Genomic DNA, 15,011 nt, shown 5'->3' on the forward strand with positions numbered 1-15,011 from the left:
AGAGGAGCTTTTTTGTGGGTAAGAGGATACCTCATATCCAAACCATAACCCTAGGCTCTCTGATGGGTTTCCTAAAGGTATGGGGCCTGTGTCCAGCCTTGCCCCAATACTTTTACGAACCGAGGAGAGCAGTGGGGCCTTTCTTCTCCCCTCTCTTCCTCATGGCTCTCTGGGATCCTTTTATCCTCTGTGAAATATGGGGTACAGTGCTTCTTCTCTGTCCCCTGAAGCACAAGGTGGGAATTTCCTCTCTTCCTGAGGCAGACTGCACCTAGACAATGAGGAGATGGCTGCACATCAGTATGTGGCCTCTGTGTTTTCATTTCACTATGCTCTCTGGGAACTGTGTTTATGCAACTAGTGCTGAGAGCTTGTTAGCCATAGTGCTGGGCGCCAGGCAGATCTCCAGGTAGTACTGTGTTTGGCAGGTTACAGAGACCTTTTACATGTCAGCAGCACTTACTCCATGCACCAGCATGGGAACACAGTGGCTTTTGGAACAAGGGCTCCAGTCCTTATTTCTTAACTGGAAACCAAAGTGCAGGAGCCAGGTGATGATAGGAGACCCCACAGTGGGCAAAGACACTTGCATGTGGTCCAGGCCCCAACTCGAGAGCTGTACCATTTGATCTATGTGGCCTTGACTACATCTCCTAGGATCCTCTTGCTTGAGACTGTCAGTCTGCTCCTGCCCCATTTCCTGACCTGTGCCCCTGTCTCCTGAGGTCCGGGCTTGATTTGTGCTTTCTCCCTGTCTAGATCTCACTTTTGTACTACCATGTTTCCAGTCCTCAGACTTCCTTAGCCTTGTCTTTCTAAGGAAGCTTTTATGAAAAATAACTTCAGATAGGCAGAAAAGTTGAGAGATTTGTACAGTGACTTTGTGGACCCTTCACTCACGTGCATTGCTTGAGATCTTCCAGCTGAGCCCACAAAAGTGCACACGTGCAGACAGTCAAATACACACACACACACACACACACACACACACAGGTACATGTGCACACACGTACAACATACTTCTTTCCTCTGAAGCCATTTGAAAGCAAACTCAGACTTCATACCACTTTGTCCTTAATTGCGCACAAGAGCATTTCTCTTTTATAACCATGGTGCGATGACAAATCTGGAGGACATTTAGCCTTGATCCAGTTCTCTACTCTGTGTACGGTACTTACAGTAATTTCCTTTGTGACAGTTGCATATGGTGCACTGCACAAATTGTCGTGTCTCTTCATTCTTTATTATTTTTTCTTTTTTAGTTGTTGATGGGCACAATACCTTTATTTTATTTATTTATTTTTATGTGGTGCAAAGATTGAACCCAGGGCTTTGCATGTGCCAGGCAAGTGCTCCACAACTAAGCTACAGCCCCAGTCAAGTTTTTTAGTCTTTGACTTTCAAAAAGGGACATTTTTGGAAAATACAGGCCTGCTGTTTTTTAAAAGGTCCTCAGTTGGAATTTGCTAATGTCTCCTTGTGATTGACCTGAGATTGTGCACTGTTCAGGAAGCTGTAGAAGTGATGTTGTGCAGTCAGTCTATCAAATGGATGCTCTTTGTCCCATGATAGTTCATGTTGACCTGTGGTTAAGGTGTTGCCCACTGGGCTTCTCCTCTGCAGTTACTCTTTTTACCTTTATAATTAAAAATACATTGAGAGCTTGTAAATACCCTGTTTCTTTTCTTTATATTTTTAACCTTTACTTTGTTTATTGGTGCTGAGGCTCAAACTCAGTGCCTCACACGTGCGTGCGAGGCAAGCGCTCTACCTCTGAGCTACAATCCCAGCCCTCCTGTTTCTTATTAAGCTTGCTCCTCATAGTTTTAGAATCCATCTATGCATTGAACCTAACCTATCTGATGGGAGTAGTAAAATAGTGATTTTTCAGTTCCAACTTCTGGTTGCAACCACATTTGGCATTCTATTAGGAAGAAGAGCTTTGCCTTCATTTACTTACTGTCTATCCACTTATATAATGTTTATGTCTATTCAGGCCATCATTATTATGTTAAGTGGTTGAAATCCATTATTGTGATCATCTATTTTGAGGTTCAAAGTGTCCATACTTAGCCATTAGGAACCCCTTCAGGCATTGCTGTTTCTTGGAACACTCTTGTCATCTTTTGCTCACATTCTTTCTTGGGCACTACTTGGTGCTTTGGAATGGACCTACACTTTTTCTTGCCTTAGACTGGAATTGCTTATTTCTCCAGGAGCTTAGGTCTTAGAGAAAATGAATATGGGTACTGAGACTTAGCAGTTGGTCTGCCTCTTGCTGCCAAGGGTTTGGCATCCCTGCAGTGGTCAGAGCTCCATCGCATGGGTTGCTGGTGAAACTGGAGTTTGAGACAAAATTTGATTCTCTGTTTCTGCTGGTGGTTGGGGGTATCTGTAGCCCTGAGAAAGCCCATTTAAGTGTTAGCAGCTAATCCCAGCAGGGATGCCTGCATACATCACCTCTGAGGGTTGTAGCTGGAAAAGCTGGATTCTTCTCCACATCACTGGTCCAGTGATGTTGCTGAAGCTCTTAATGGCAGGCTGTGCCTTCTAGTATCACAGCAGACCCCAGTTGTTTCCAGGGTCTTATCTCACAAATATAAAGAATGAAATCCATGGAAGGAGGGAGTGAAAGGAGTAGGCTTTATTTAAGCAAGAAAAAAAAGAGGCGAGAGGGGACCTGATAGCAGATTGCCACTTAGGTGTAAGTCTAGGAGTTTATATAGCTACTGGGTAGGGGCATTGATTAGTATTTGTGCTGATCAGGTCTTGGAAAAGTATGAACACTATTGGTCAGAATTTGTGCTTTCAAATTGATGAATAATCTGCATAATGGCGTACCATCACAACGCTCAAACATAAGGAACACCCGAGAAACTATTGTAAGTCAGACAAAACTCATACAGCATTGTGTCAAAATGCAACATTGTCTTCTAGACATTGGATCCTAGAACAACAACAACAAAATGGCATTGAAGAAAAACTAGTGAAATCAGAATAAAATTTTGATTTTAATTGTAAATAAAATAAAATAAAATAAATCTGGGCTTAACAGGTATTGGAAAGGTACCAGTGCTATTGGTTAGCCCTTGAGTCTGAACTTTCCTGTAACCTTCATTCAGGACTGCCCTCACTTCATGCACCCGGCCTTCAGGCTATGGGTAATGACTTCCATAGGGCTGAGTATGGGACTGAGCTCCTTACCTAATTTAAAGGTAGAGGAACCCAGATAGGAAACAAAAATAAAAACCCTTAATTGGGGCCCATTAACAGTTCTGTCTTGTTTTCCAAGGCTAAAGCCCACATCCTCATCCTCATTCAGGTGTCAGTTAAGGCTCTTCTTGCAAAGGACAGAGGAGTAGGCCACTTAGTACAAGAGGCCCTTTTGCTGTCAAGGTTTTGTTGCTCCACCCTGAGCTGGAGACACATCTTAATTAAGTCTCTGTTTACAGCTTGATTCTGCTTGTGTGAGTAAGGGCGTGGAAAACACATGAAGTGGGAGTGGGATGGAATTTGTTATGGTTTGGGCAATATGTCTCATCCGTAAACCTTTCCTGGCTTAGTGTCCATCCACCTCAGAGGTTCTGAACATTTTGCAGGCCACTGGCCCTTTTTCGAGGGTGATGAGAACCATTTTCTTGCCCACTAGATAATATGTGGAGTCAGCCACATAGAGCATTTGAATTCTAGTTGCAGGAAGCTCTGCCCTTCCTGCTTTTGTCCAAGGCTGACGCGCTCCATCACTTGCCTCTCTTGCTTATCCCTGGCACTGCCATGCTCTGTGCCTTTCTCCATGGAGTCACAGAGGACCTCAAGCTTGGTCTTTTTTTGCTCCAGAGGATGTTGATTGTGCATCCTAGTTCCCAAGAATTCTAACAGCATCTGTGCGGTGTGAAAAGCAGATGTGCAAGTGGAAGTGGGGCTTGTGGAGCGCCCAGAAGCACTTGCCTGATCTGGTATTGGTGCTTAGTGATAGGTAAGAGAGAAGTGCAGACATCCATGAGGTGCCATCAGCTACAGGTGGGAGGGCAGAATCAGCCATTACTGATAGGATTGAGAAATAATGCATGTGCCTAGAAACCATTTTCCTTTCAGGGACCCCTGGGGTCCTCAGCCTACACTTTGAAAACTACTAGTTGGGCCACACAAGGAGCTCTGGGGAAGGTGGGAGAGAATAACCTGGAATTTACAGGAAGTTGAGACCTGCTTATACCTTTTCTTGGCCTCCTCCTGGGGTGTCAGTGAGTCACCAGCTCCTCTCAAGAAGGCTGCTGGTGGGAGCATTTGGGAAACACTGGGAATGCTAGATATTTAGCAGGACTGAGGAAGAAGGGATGTTGTGGGGGTTAGGAACTTTGGGTGACAGGGTGGGCAAGACTAAGTTCTTTGGAGGCATAAGTGGCATGAAGTGGAAATAGCAGTGAATTCAAAGTTCAGTAGGAATATTCTGAGAAATTTTTCTGGTGTCTTTAGAAAAAATATTCTGGAAGTTATAAGAAGTTTTTTGGGAGTTATGCCCTTAGGTTCTGGGAGCCCAAAAGTTTTTGGAGCTCAAAGTGGGAAGATACGATAGTCTTTATCCTATGTTCCCACCCCCAGTGTGAACAAGGCATTTGCTGGCTCCTGCTGCTGCTGCTTTATCCTGAAAGACCTCCTTAGGAGTACTGTGTGTGTTTACCTTCATTTCTCTGGGCAGACTAAGCTACTGCTGCTTTTTTAAGAAATATTTTTTTAGTTGTTAATGGACCTTTATTTATTTATATGTGCTGCTAAGGATGGAACCCAGGGCTTCACACATACTAGGCAAGCATTCTACCACTGAGCCACAACCCCAGTCCCCAGACTAAGCTTTTTGAAGGCAAGAGTTCTGTTTGAGGAAAAGTAAAACAATGCCAGGAAGCCTTGGGTCATTCATATATGCCTCCCTGTAATAGACGCTTACACTCAATGTTCAGTGACTTCAGTGTCTTTTTTTTTTTTTTTTTTTTTTGTGGTGCTGGAGATGGAATTCAGGACCTTGTGCATGCAAGGCAAACACTCTGCCAACTGAACTATATCCCCAGCCTGACTTCAGTGTCTTATTGCTCACTTTTTCTTTTTGTGGTGCCTGGGATTAACCCCAGGGGTGCTCTGCCACTGAGCTATACCTCCGTACCTTTTTGTTTTTTTGTTTTGAGACAGGGTCTTGCTGAGTTGCTGAAGTCATCCTCAAACTTCCAGTCTTCCTGCCTTAGCCTCCCTAGTAGGTAGGGTTACAGACCTGTTATTTTCTTGATTTACACTTTTTTTTTTGTAAATTATTGGACATTTGAAATATTTAGATTAATTATTGTTGGCAACAGAATGCATTTTGAAATAAATTGTAGTAGTCCTATAATAATCAAAGTATTTCAGATTTCTAATTATGTAAGTGATATATGAGCACATCTTCCTAAAGGGCTGTCTTAAGAACTACAGAGTAAGCAGGTGTTTCCTTGGGCTGTCTTCTGAATGCCATCCCTTCTCCTGGAGACAACTATGTTATCCAGTGGGTGAATAAACCCCAGTCATGTGGATGTTTGGTAGTGAGTTTTGTAACTGATTTATTTTGGAGAAGTCATGTTGGTGTACTGTGTTTTCTGCCTTTATGCATTCAGGTTGATGGCTGTTGTTGTTGTTTTTTTTTTTTTTTAGCAGGTAGTTCCGGCCAAGGGTGAGACTAAGCAGGATAGCTGCATGAAAACTGAACTCCTGAGAGAAGGTAAGGGCTGTGTTCCCTGGGATGGGAGACAGAATTTTGCTGCCTGCACTCTCCCTGTTATCTGTCTGGGGTTCAGTGTAATTTCTAATCTCTCCCATTCCTGGACGACAGACAGACAGACAGACACACGCGCGCACACACACACACACACACACACACACACAGAGAAAAGATCTTGTAGAGAAGGAAAAAACAAACAAACAAAAAAATAAAGTGTGGATAACAGAAACACTGCACCTAGAAAATGAAAAGTGAATGGTCATAGGAATGTTGTAGCATCTTTATTCATACGCAGGCCTCACCCAGTAACAAATTGGACAACCTGACACATACGCATGGTGGAATGGTTTTCAAACAGCATGACTCATGTAACAACACAGATGAAACTTAGCTGTGTTTTGTGAAGTGAAGGAAACCAGACCCCAAATGACATGTGCTGTGTGTGCTAGGTTTTTTTTTTAAAATCAGGAATAAGTATTGATTTTTTTGTTAAATGATTTTTCTGTGAGTTGACATGCTTATTGATGTTTGCCTTTTATTCTGTTCTCTTAATGAATTGTTATTTAGCCATTAAACCAACTGTGCATTCCTGGGATAAATCCTGCTTTTTCTCATTTTTAATCCCATCTCACTATCCCCTTAGCAACCCCCTTCCTCCAATCCAGTTTGCTAGTCTTTTGCTGAAGTTTTAGTGTTTGTATCATAAGAGATATTTGTCTGGCAGAATTGTAGTGGCACACACCTCTGATCCCAGCAACTCGGGAGACTGAGGCAGGAGATGTCAATTTCAAGGCCAGCCTTAGCAATTTAGGGACCCGTGTCTCAAAAAAATTTTAAAAACTGGAGATATAGCCCAGTGGCAAAGTGCTTCTGAGTTCAGTTCCTGCACAAAACAAAAAAGATACTGTCCTGTGAGGTGTCTCTCTGGTGTTTAGATCAGTAATGCTGCCTCACAGTACATTGTGGAGAGTTCCCTTTTTAATATTTGGAGGGGTTTGTGAAAAATTATAATAATTATTCTTTGAATGTTTGGTAGAATTTACCAGTGGAGCCATCTGGTCTTGATCTTTCCTTCATAGGGAGTTTTTATTTCTAATAGAATTTCTTGACTTCTTAGAGTTTTATTCAGATTTTCTGTTTCTTCTGTTGGTTTTGGTAGCTGAGACCTTGTCCATCTTAGCTACATACACATTTAAGATTGTTCTATCTTTGTGATGAATTTACCCCTTTATTACCAAGATATGTCTTTCTTCATCCCTGATAGTACTGAAATATGTCTAGTTTAATAGGTCTGAGGTCTTTCCAGCTTTCTTTGCCTAAGAATTGCATGTTTTTTCTCATGCCTTTATGTCCCACCTGTCTGTGTGGTAGTGATTTTCTGTGTGGTGCCATTGCCCAGCCAGCTGGAGAAGTGAGATCGACATTGCTGTGACTTTTGTGTTGGTTATTCATCTTTTCAAAGTTTGTCTGTCTGTGTTGTGTTGAAGGATGTACTGGGTATGGAATTCTAGGTTTATTAGTCAGCTTTTAGTCACTGTGGCAAAGTACCTGACAAGAATGATATTAAGGAAGAAAAGTTTATTGTGGCTCACAGTTTCAGAGGTTCAGTCCATGGTTGACCAACTCCATAGCTGTGGGCCTGGGGTGAGGCAGACTATCATGGAAGAAGGACGTAGAGGAGGAAAGCAGCTCAGGACATGATGGCCCAGGAGCAGAATGTAAATTCCAGGGACAAAATGTAAATTCCAAAGGCACAGGCCCAGTGACCTACTTCCTCCAGTCACACCCTGTCTGCTTGTAGTTAGCACACAGTTAATCCATATCAGTGGATTAATTCACTGTTTTGCTTAGAACCAGAAGTCTGTTTATCTTTTTCTCAGTATGTAATTTGCCTTTTCTTCTCTGGCTGTTTTCAGATTTTCTCTTTATCTCTGATTTTTGGCATGTTGCTAGAAGTTTGTTAACTTTCTGGGATCATTGATTTTTGTAGTTTTCCTCAAGTCTGGAAATACTTGACAAAAGTGCCCCATCCCCCACCTTGTATGGATTGAACTCAGGGGCACTCACACTGAGCCACATCCTCACCCCTATTTTGTATGTTATTTAGAGACAGGGTCTTGCTGAGTTGCTTAGCACCTCGCTTTTGCTGAGGCTGGCTTTAAACTTGTGATCCTTCTCCCTCAGCCTCCTAAGCCAATGGGATTACAGGTGTGCCTCATGCCTGGTGCCTGACTAAAGTGTGTGTGTGTGTGTGTTTTTTTGTTGTTTTTTTTTTTTTTTTTTGGCTATTACTCCTTCAAATATAGTTTTGCCTCTCTTTTTCATTTTACCTCTCCAAGTACATGCATGTTTGCTTCATGTCATTCCACCTGTCAGTCAGGCTCCTCTCACTCATTTTCACCTTTCAGTGCTTTATTTTGCATAGATTCTAACAATGTGTCTGAGTGCTCTTTCCTCTGTCTAATCTGGTGGTAGTTTCATCGCTGATAATCTCCTTTCATATTGGCCATCTTTCATTTCTAGAGATGCATTGTAGGGGTGCATGTAGAGGGTATGTGTGCCTTGTTCTCTGTGTGTTTCAGTTTAAGCTTGGCACCTGTCTTCCCTGAGTACTTGTATTTCTTGTTCTCTTGTATGTCTAGTAGTCCTGATGGGATGGTAGATACTTTGGTAGTGTTTGTGGATTGAATATGTTGAGTCTGGATATCTGTATTAAAACAAAGATTGTTAGGCTTTTCCAAGGCACTTGATTTATTAACTTGCAAAGTTTGGCTTCTTGTTGGTTTGTTACTAGTCCTTTTTTAGCTTGAAATATAGTAACTTTAAATCCAGGTTGGTTGTTGCTCTTGACTTGAAGTCTTTGCCAAATACCTGTGTGATCACAGAGAATTCTCTTTTACACTTGTCAGACTTCTCTCATTTGACACATGTAAGGCTCAATATGGAGTCTTTTGATTCATGAACAAGGTATACTTCTCCTTTTTTGGGGTGGTAGTGGTGGTGGTGGTGGTACTGGGGATCGAACCCAGGTCCTTGTGCATTCGAGGTAAGCACTCAACCAACTGAGCTATATCCCTGGCCCATTTTTTTTAAAAAATTATTAGTTATTGATGGACCTTTATTTATTTGTTTATATGTGGTGGTGAGAATTGAACCCAGTACCTCACACATGCTAGGCAAGTGCACTACAACTGAGCCATAATCCTAGCCCCACAGCCCATTTTTATTAGTTTTTGATAGCTTCACATTGTATCTCAGCATACAGGTTTTGTATCTCTAATTACTTCATATGTTCTTATGCTGTTTACAATTTTACTTACCAGTTGCTCATAACTGATACACAGATTTGCAGTTTATCTTTTGCTGTTGAATTGTATTTTGAGATAATTTTAGATTTACATGTGAGAAGCATTGTACATGTGAGAAACATTGTGAAGAGATCCCGAGTATCCTTCATCTGTTTCAACTAATGACAGCATCTTGCAAAACTGTACACAGAATCAAAACCAGGTTTTTGACATGAGTACAATGCACCAGACCTATTCAGATTTCTCAGTGGTTTGCACCAGTTCCCCCCAGCCCTGGGCCATCTTTCTTTCATTGAATCCAGGAACACTGTCCCACTGAGCTATATCTCTAGGCCTTTTTAATTATTTTTGATTTTGAGATAGGGTCTCACTAAGTAGCTGAGGCTGACCTTGAACTTGTGATCCTCCTGCCTTGGCCTCTGGAATCTCTGGGATCACAGGTGTGGTAACTGTACCTGCCTACTTTGTGTATTTGCTTCTGTGTCTGTCACGTATATCCATAACCACGGCCATGACCATGGTGAGGTGCACAGCATCCCCACCATGGGCTCCTCCTCCTCACCCTTTGGAACCTCCCATTTTGTTGCTTTCTGCTGTCATCCAGTAATCTATTCTCCATTTCTATAGTTTTGTCATTTCAAAATGCTGTATACATATGCTTGGTAACCTTTTGGGGTCAACTTTTTTCATTCAGCATAATTCCCTGGGGTGCATTCAGGCTTTGTTGGGTATCAGTGGTTTGTTGTTCTGTGTTCCTTAGTCATGTTCTATGTGTGGATTCCCAGAGTTCACTCAACCATTTACTCACTGGAGGACATCTGGGCTGTTCCCTTGTCTGTCATGGTGAAACTGCTGCAGACGCTTCCTGACACGCTTTCTCTGGGGCTCTAGCTCAGGAGTGAGGTGCTCTTGTGGGTCAGTGCGTGTTTAGCTGTCTTCCCTGGTTTTGGCGTTCCCAGCATCATTGTGAAGGCCCCAATTCTCTGCACCTTTGCTGATATTTTTGTTGTGGATTAGATTTGCTACTTAGTTTTGAGGGTTCTTTGTGTGTTCCAGGTACTAGTCCTTTGCCAGGTATGTAGCTAGTGGGCATTTCCTCCCTGTAGAAGTCTTTTCCTGGGCTTTGAATTTTGGTGAAGTCTGATTTGTTGCTTTTTTCTTTTTTGGAATTTGTTTCTGTGTCAAGGCTGACTCTTTGCTAGTTCTGGGCCCCTTGACTTTTTCCCCTAGAAGTCTTGTTTTCTGATATAAATTTACATTTCTTTTCATTTGGAGTTAATTTTTTAAAGGTGTGAGGTTTATGTTGAGGTCATTTCTGCAGTCTATCTTGTGTTCTGTGGGCTTTCTAAGGTCAGTCCTCGGTGCTGGTGGCCTTTTCACAGACCCTAGGGATCTTGGATCCTGTCATCCAAGTCCTGCGGCTGCTGCTTCTGACCTGCATGATTACTTCTGTTTTGCTGCACCCTTTAGAACCTTTAGGGTGATGTTGAGTGGGAACTGTGAGCACAGACAACCTTGCCTAAGAGGCTGGCTGTGGGTTTACTGAAGCCTGTGTCAGCTTGAGAGAGCTTCCTGCTATTTCTGCTTTGCTTAATTTTTATCAGAAATGATGGTGTTTTTCTGAATCTCTTGGGGTGATTTTTGTTAGTTTTTTATTTTAGTTTGTCAGTACAGTGATTACATTAATTGTTTATTTGACTATTAAACTAACCCTGCCTTCGGGAATAAACTCTTCTTTACTGGACATATTATTTTGTAAAATGTGTTTTTTGTTTTGGTTCATTCTGCATTTGTTTAGAATATTTTCATGTATATCTATTCAGAATATTGGCCTGTGGTTTTCTTGTATTATGCCTCTGTCTAGTTTTGGTCTCAGGGTAATACTGACTTTAGAGAATAAGTCCATTAATTTTATTTATCTTGTCAACAAAGACCAGTTCTTGGTTGTGTTTACTCCTTCTGTTGTCTGCTTTCTGTCTTGGCAGTTCATGCTTCAGTCTGTGCTGCTTTTTCCTCTTCTCACTTTCATTTGGTCCCTTACTTTCTCTGGTTCCCTGAGCTCTGTGCTGAGTCTTTCCTCTACCTTCCACACAGGGCTCATGGCCTGTTTCCTGGTGAGCTTGTTGAGCAGCATCCTTCACATTCTGAGAGCTATGTTTGCATTTTCTGTCAATTCAAGATACTTTGTAATTTCCCTTTTGGTTTATTCTTTGTCTCATTAAAAGTGTGTTTTAGGGGGCTGGGGATGTGGCTCAAGCGGTAGCACGCTCGCCTGGCATGCGTGCGGCCCGGGTTCGATCCTCAGCACCACATACAGACAAAGATGTTATGTCCGCCAAATACTAAAAAATAAATATTAAAATTCTCTCTCTCTCACTCTTTCTCACTCTCTCTCACTCTTTAAAAAAAAAAAGTGTGTTTTAGTTTAGTTTCTGGTTTTCAGAGAGTTGGGGGTTTTATCAGAGTTCGTCGTTGTTGTTGATTTTTAATTTCTTTCCTTTGCAGTCAGCCAGAGCACACATCTCACTTGAAGTTAGTTGAGGTTCGCCCCTAGCCTCTCAGTGAATGTGCATATGTTGTGTGCTGAGTCCCACCTGGGTAAGGCCGGGGCCTGCTGCTGACTGGCAGATCAGCCTTCTGAGCCTTGCTGAGGAGACTCTGGGCTGTGGGAATCTATGACCTCAGCTGTGGAATCGGTTCCCCTAGCAGTCCTAGCAGTGTTCAGTTCTTGCACTTTGAAGTTCTTTTGTTGTCCCCATGGAATGGTATTGTGTACCTTGTTAGACTTCCTTGCTTTGATATTAAAATAGCCACTCCAACCTTTTACAAATTCACTTTTGCATGCCTTTCCCATCCCATTTCTTTAATCTGCGCTTCCTATTTTATTTAATGTAAGTTGTGGGGATATTGCTCACTATGCAGCTTCTTGTCCACTTGAACCATCTCTGCCTTTGAATTTGTGTATTAAGCCATGCATGTGAACATTTTTATTTTTTATTTTTATTTATTTTTTTGTGGTGCTGGATTGAACCCAGGGCCTTGTGCATGCGAGGCTACCATTTGAACTATATCCCTAGCCCCCAAATTTGAACTGTATCCCTAGCCCCCAAATTTCCTTTTTGGTGTATTTCCTGTTTACATTATTTCCCCCCTTCTTGTTAGGGTTTCTCTCTCTTCTTGCTTGATTAAATCAGTGACTTAACATCTAGATATTAACCCCTTGTTAGTTTTAGACATTGCTTAACCTTGCCTACTTATGTTCCTTGTAGAACAAAAATCTGAAATTCCAATATAGTCAGATCTTTTTCTTGTCATTATTCATGCTTTTGATGTTTTATAGATTTCCCCTGACTATAGGCTATTCTATTTTTCTGTGTTTTCCTCAGAGTGTCAAGGAGAGTATGTCCACATTTCACAAGCAGAAGGGCTGCACAGGGTTGCTGGGACCTGCAGGTGGGGACTCCAGCCTTGAGACTAGGCACCCGTGTCTGGGGAGGTGCCTTGGTCCTCAGCAACCAGCCTCGGCTGCCTGGGCTGTGGGTCATGCTCTGCACTGCCTTTGCTGGGGGATCTGCACGACTGTGTGCTCTTCCTCTGTAGCAGGAGTATGTGTAGCTCTCCTTATTCTCCTCTTCACAGTGAACTTAGCTCTTTCTTCTTTTTCAGTGTCACCCAGTACCACCTGTTTCTTCCTGATGCATTTCAGGGTCAGGCGTAGAATTTCTCAATGTACTAACTGGAAGTCTTATTAGAATGGCACACATTTATAAATTTGATTTGAGGGGACTTGACAGATTTGTGTGAATTTGTCATACCATCCCAATGTGCAAAGGCCCTGTATTTAATTTTTTTCTCCACCTAGGTCTTAAATAATCTTGTTATTTTTTTTTTTTATACCTGTGTAGTTTTTCCTGCTTTTGTTAATAACATCTTAGTTTTTAACTTGTATTTTCTAGTTAATGTTCATGTAGAGAGTGGCTTTGAGGGGCTGGGGCTGGGGCTCAGTGGCTGAGCATTCACCTCACATGTGTGAGGCACTGGGTTTGATCCTCAGCACCACATACAAAAATAAATAAACAAAACCCAAAGATATTGTCCATCTACAACTAAAAAATTAAAATAAAATAGAGTGGTTTTGAGTTTGTAACTTGATTTGTTTTGCAATTTTGGGATGGAAGGCAGGGCTTTGTGCTTGCTAGGCAGTTGTTCTTCTATGGAGTTATATCCCCAGCCCTACAACTTGATTTTGAATTCAGCCGTATGGCTTTGTTCATGTGTTTTGATCACAGGTGGATTCTGTTTTTCAGTAGATGAGAGCATGTTAGGTGCAGATGAGAGCATTTGTGCCTTGGTCACTAACCTTCACGCTTTTCTTTCTTCTCTTTCAGTGTCACCCAGTACCACCTGTTTTGTTTAGCACTAGTGGTTTTAATAGATGTTTGTATGTTGTTTCTGGGCTTACATGGAATTGATTTAACCTTTCTGAGTGAAGATATATTGCTACAGAGTTTGGGATACAGTCTTCTCCAAGTTAAGGAAATTTCTACATGTTCTATTTTGCTATGTGTTAAAAAAACCTTATTAATTGCTCTTTGTTTTTCAGAAACCATTTGTTGTTTGTTGCACATGTATCATGTGCCAGGCCCTTTTCATGTGCCCAGGTTACAGTAGTGAACAGAACCTTTGCTCTCATAGAACTTAGGGGTGCAAGGAAGATGACCAACATGTTGAGCAGTAGAGAATGCAGCATGTTAAGTGGTAGGTGTGAAGAAGAGTCCAGCCAAGAGCAGAGTGGCCTAGATGGAGCCTAGACCTTGGCCCAGGCTTTTCCTGCCTCCAGGGATGTCATCATGAGTTTTCTGCCTCAACTCATAGTATTCTTCAGTTTTCTGGTGTGAGTGCGTTTCTTCTTTCTAAGCATCCCGGTTGTGACTGCTAGAACTGTCAGACCCCCCACCCCCACCCCCCGCACCTGCAGGGTACACAGATGGGCGTATTGAAAGCCATCCTCCCTTGGGCCTGTTTTTTTGCTTGTTTGTGTACAGCTGCTTCTGGAACCTCGTTGATACCTCCAGACAATACTCAGGTTTTCTTGCCGTGGTGATTCCTCACACTTATTTGACATCCTGTTCAGGAAGCAATCTCATTTTAAATCCATTTGAATTTAAGTGTTAGTTTGTAGGTGAAATGAAAGGATTTCAGTGGATAGTTTTATGTCAGCCAGTCAGAAGCATTGTAACTAGTGCTGGTGGTGGTATTGTGGTGGGGGTAGGGTCCCAGCAGTCAGTGATGCTCCTTTCTCCTCTGTTCACAGATATTCCTATGGCTGCTGATGAAGGTTCCGTAGAGAAGCAGGCGGGAGAGGCCTCCATGGCTGCAGATGGTGAAACCAATGGATCTTGTGACAACTGTGACACCAGTCACCCAAATGCAGCCAGACACACTCAAGAGAGCACAAGAGCCAGCCCACAGGAAGGTACCAATAGAGCAGCACGAATATCGGAAAATGGGGTTTCAGAAAGAGAACCAGAAGTGGGGAAGCAGAACCACGTCACAGCTGACGACTTCATGCAGACTTCTGTCATTGGCAGCAATGGGTACTTCTTAAATAAATCGGCCCTGCAGGGGCAGCCCTTGAGGACTCCCAACACTCTGGCCTCCTCGCTTCCTGGCCATGCTGCGAAAACCCTTCCTGGAGCGGCTGGCAAAGGCAGGACTCTAGGTGCATTTCCACAGACACCAGCTGCAGCGCCAGCCGTGCCTGGGGAAGGAAGTGCAGACACAGAAGACAGGAAGCCCATGGCCCCTGGAACTGATGTTAAGGTTCACAGGGCACGCAAGACCATGCCGAAGTCCATCCTGGGCCTGGTAATTTTGTGTCTTCTCTTGCCATTTCCCTTCTGTCTGTCTTCTCCTGTGTTAATGATGGCAAGCTGACTTCCCTGCATTCAAGAGAAAAGCCA

General features: G+C 42.7%; 1 protein-coding gene across 8 annotated transcripts in view; it reads left to right on the top strand.

Moving 5' to 3' along the window:
- The window catches only part of Ehmt1 (euchromatic histone lysine methyltransferase 1), a 155,433-nt gene that overhangs the window by 47,397 nt on the left and 93,025 nt on the right, over positions 1 to 15,011 (top strand). For 5 of the 8 annotated variants that reach the window (XM_026415210.2, XM_026415206.2, XM_026415208.2 and 2 more), the window contains 2 exons: positions 5,674 to 5,740; positions 14,363 to 14,916. In XM_026415210.2, the coding sequence (XP_026270995.2) occupies positions 5,716 to 5,740; positions 14,363 to 14,916 (579 nt within the window). In that variant the 5' untranslated portion in view covers positions 5,674 to 5,715. The remainder of the gene's footprint in view (positions 1 to 5,673; positions 5,741 to 14,362; positions 14,917 to 15,011) is intronic. The other 3 variants (XM_026415207.2, XM_077797196.1, XM_026415212.2) reach the window with 2 other exon arrangements.

This window comes from Urocitellus parryii, chromosome 4, assembly GCF_045843805.1.
Source record: "Urocitellus parryii isolate mUroPar1 chromosome 4, mUroPar1.hap1, whole genome shotgun sequence".
NCBI classification, from domain to species: Eukaryota; Metazoa; Chordata; class Mammalia; order Rodentia; family Sciuridae; genus Urocitellus; species Urocitellus parryii.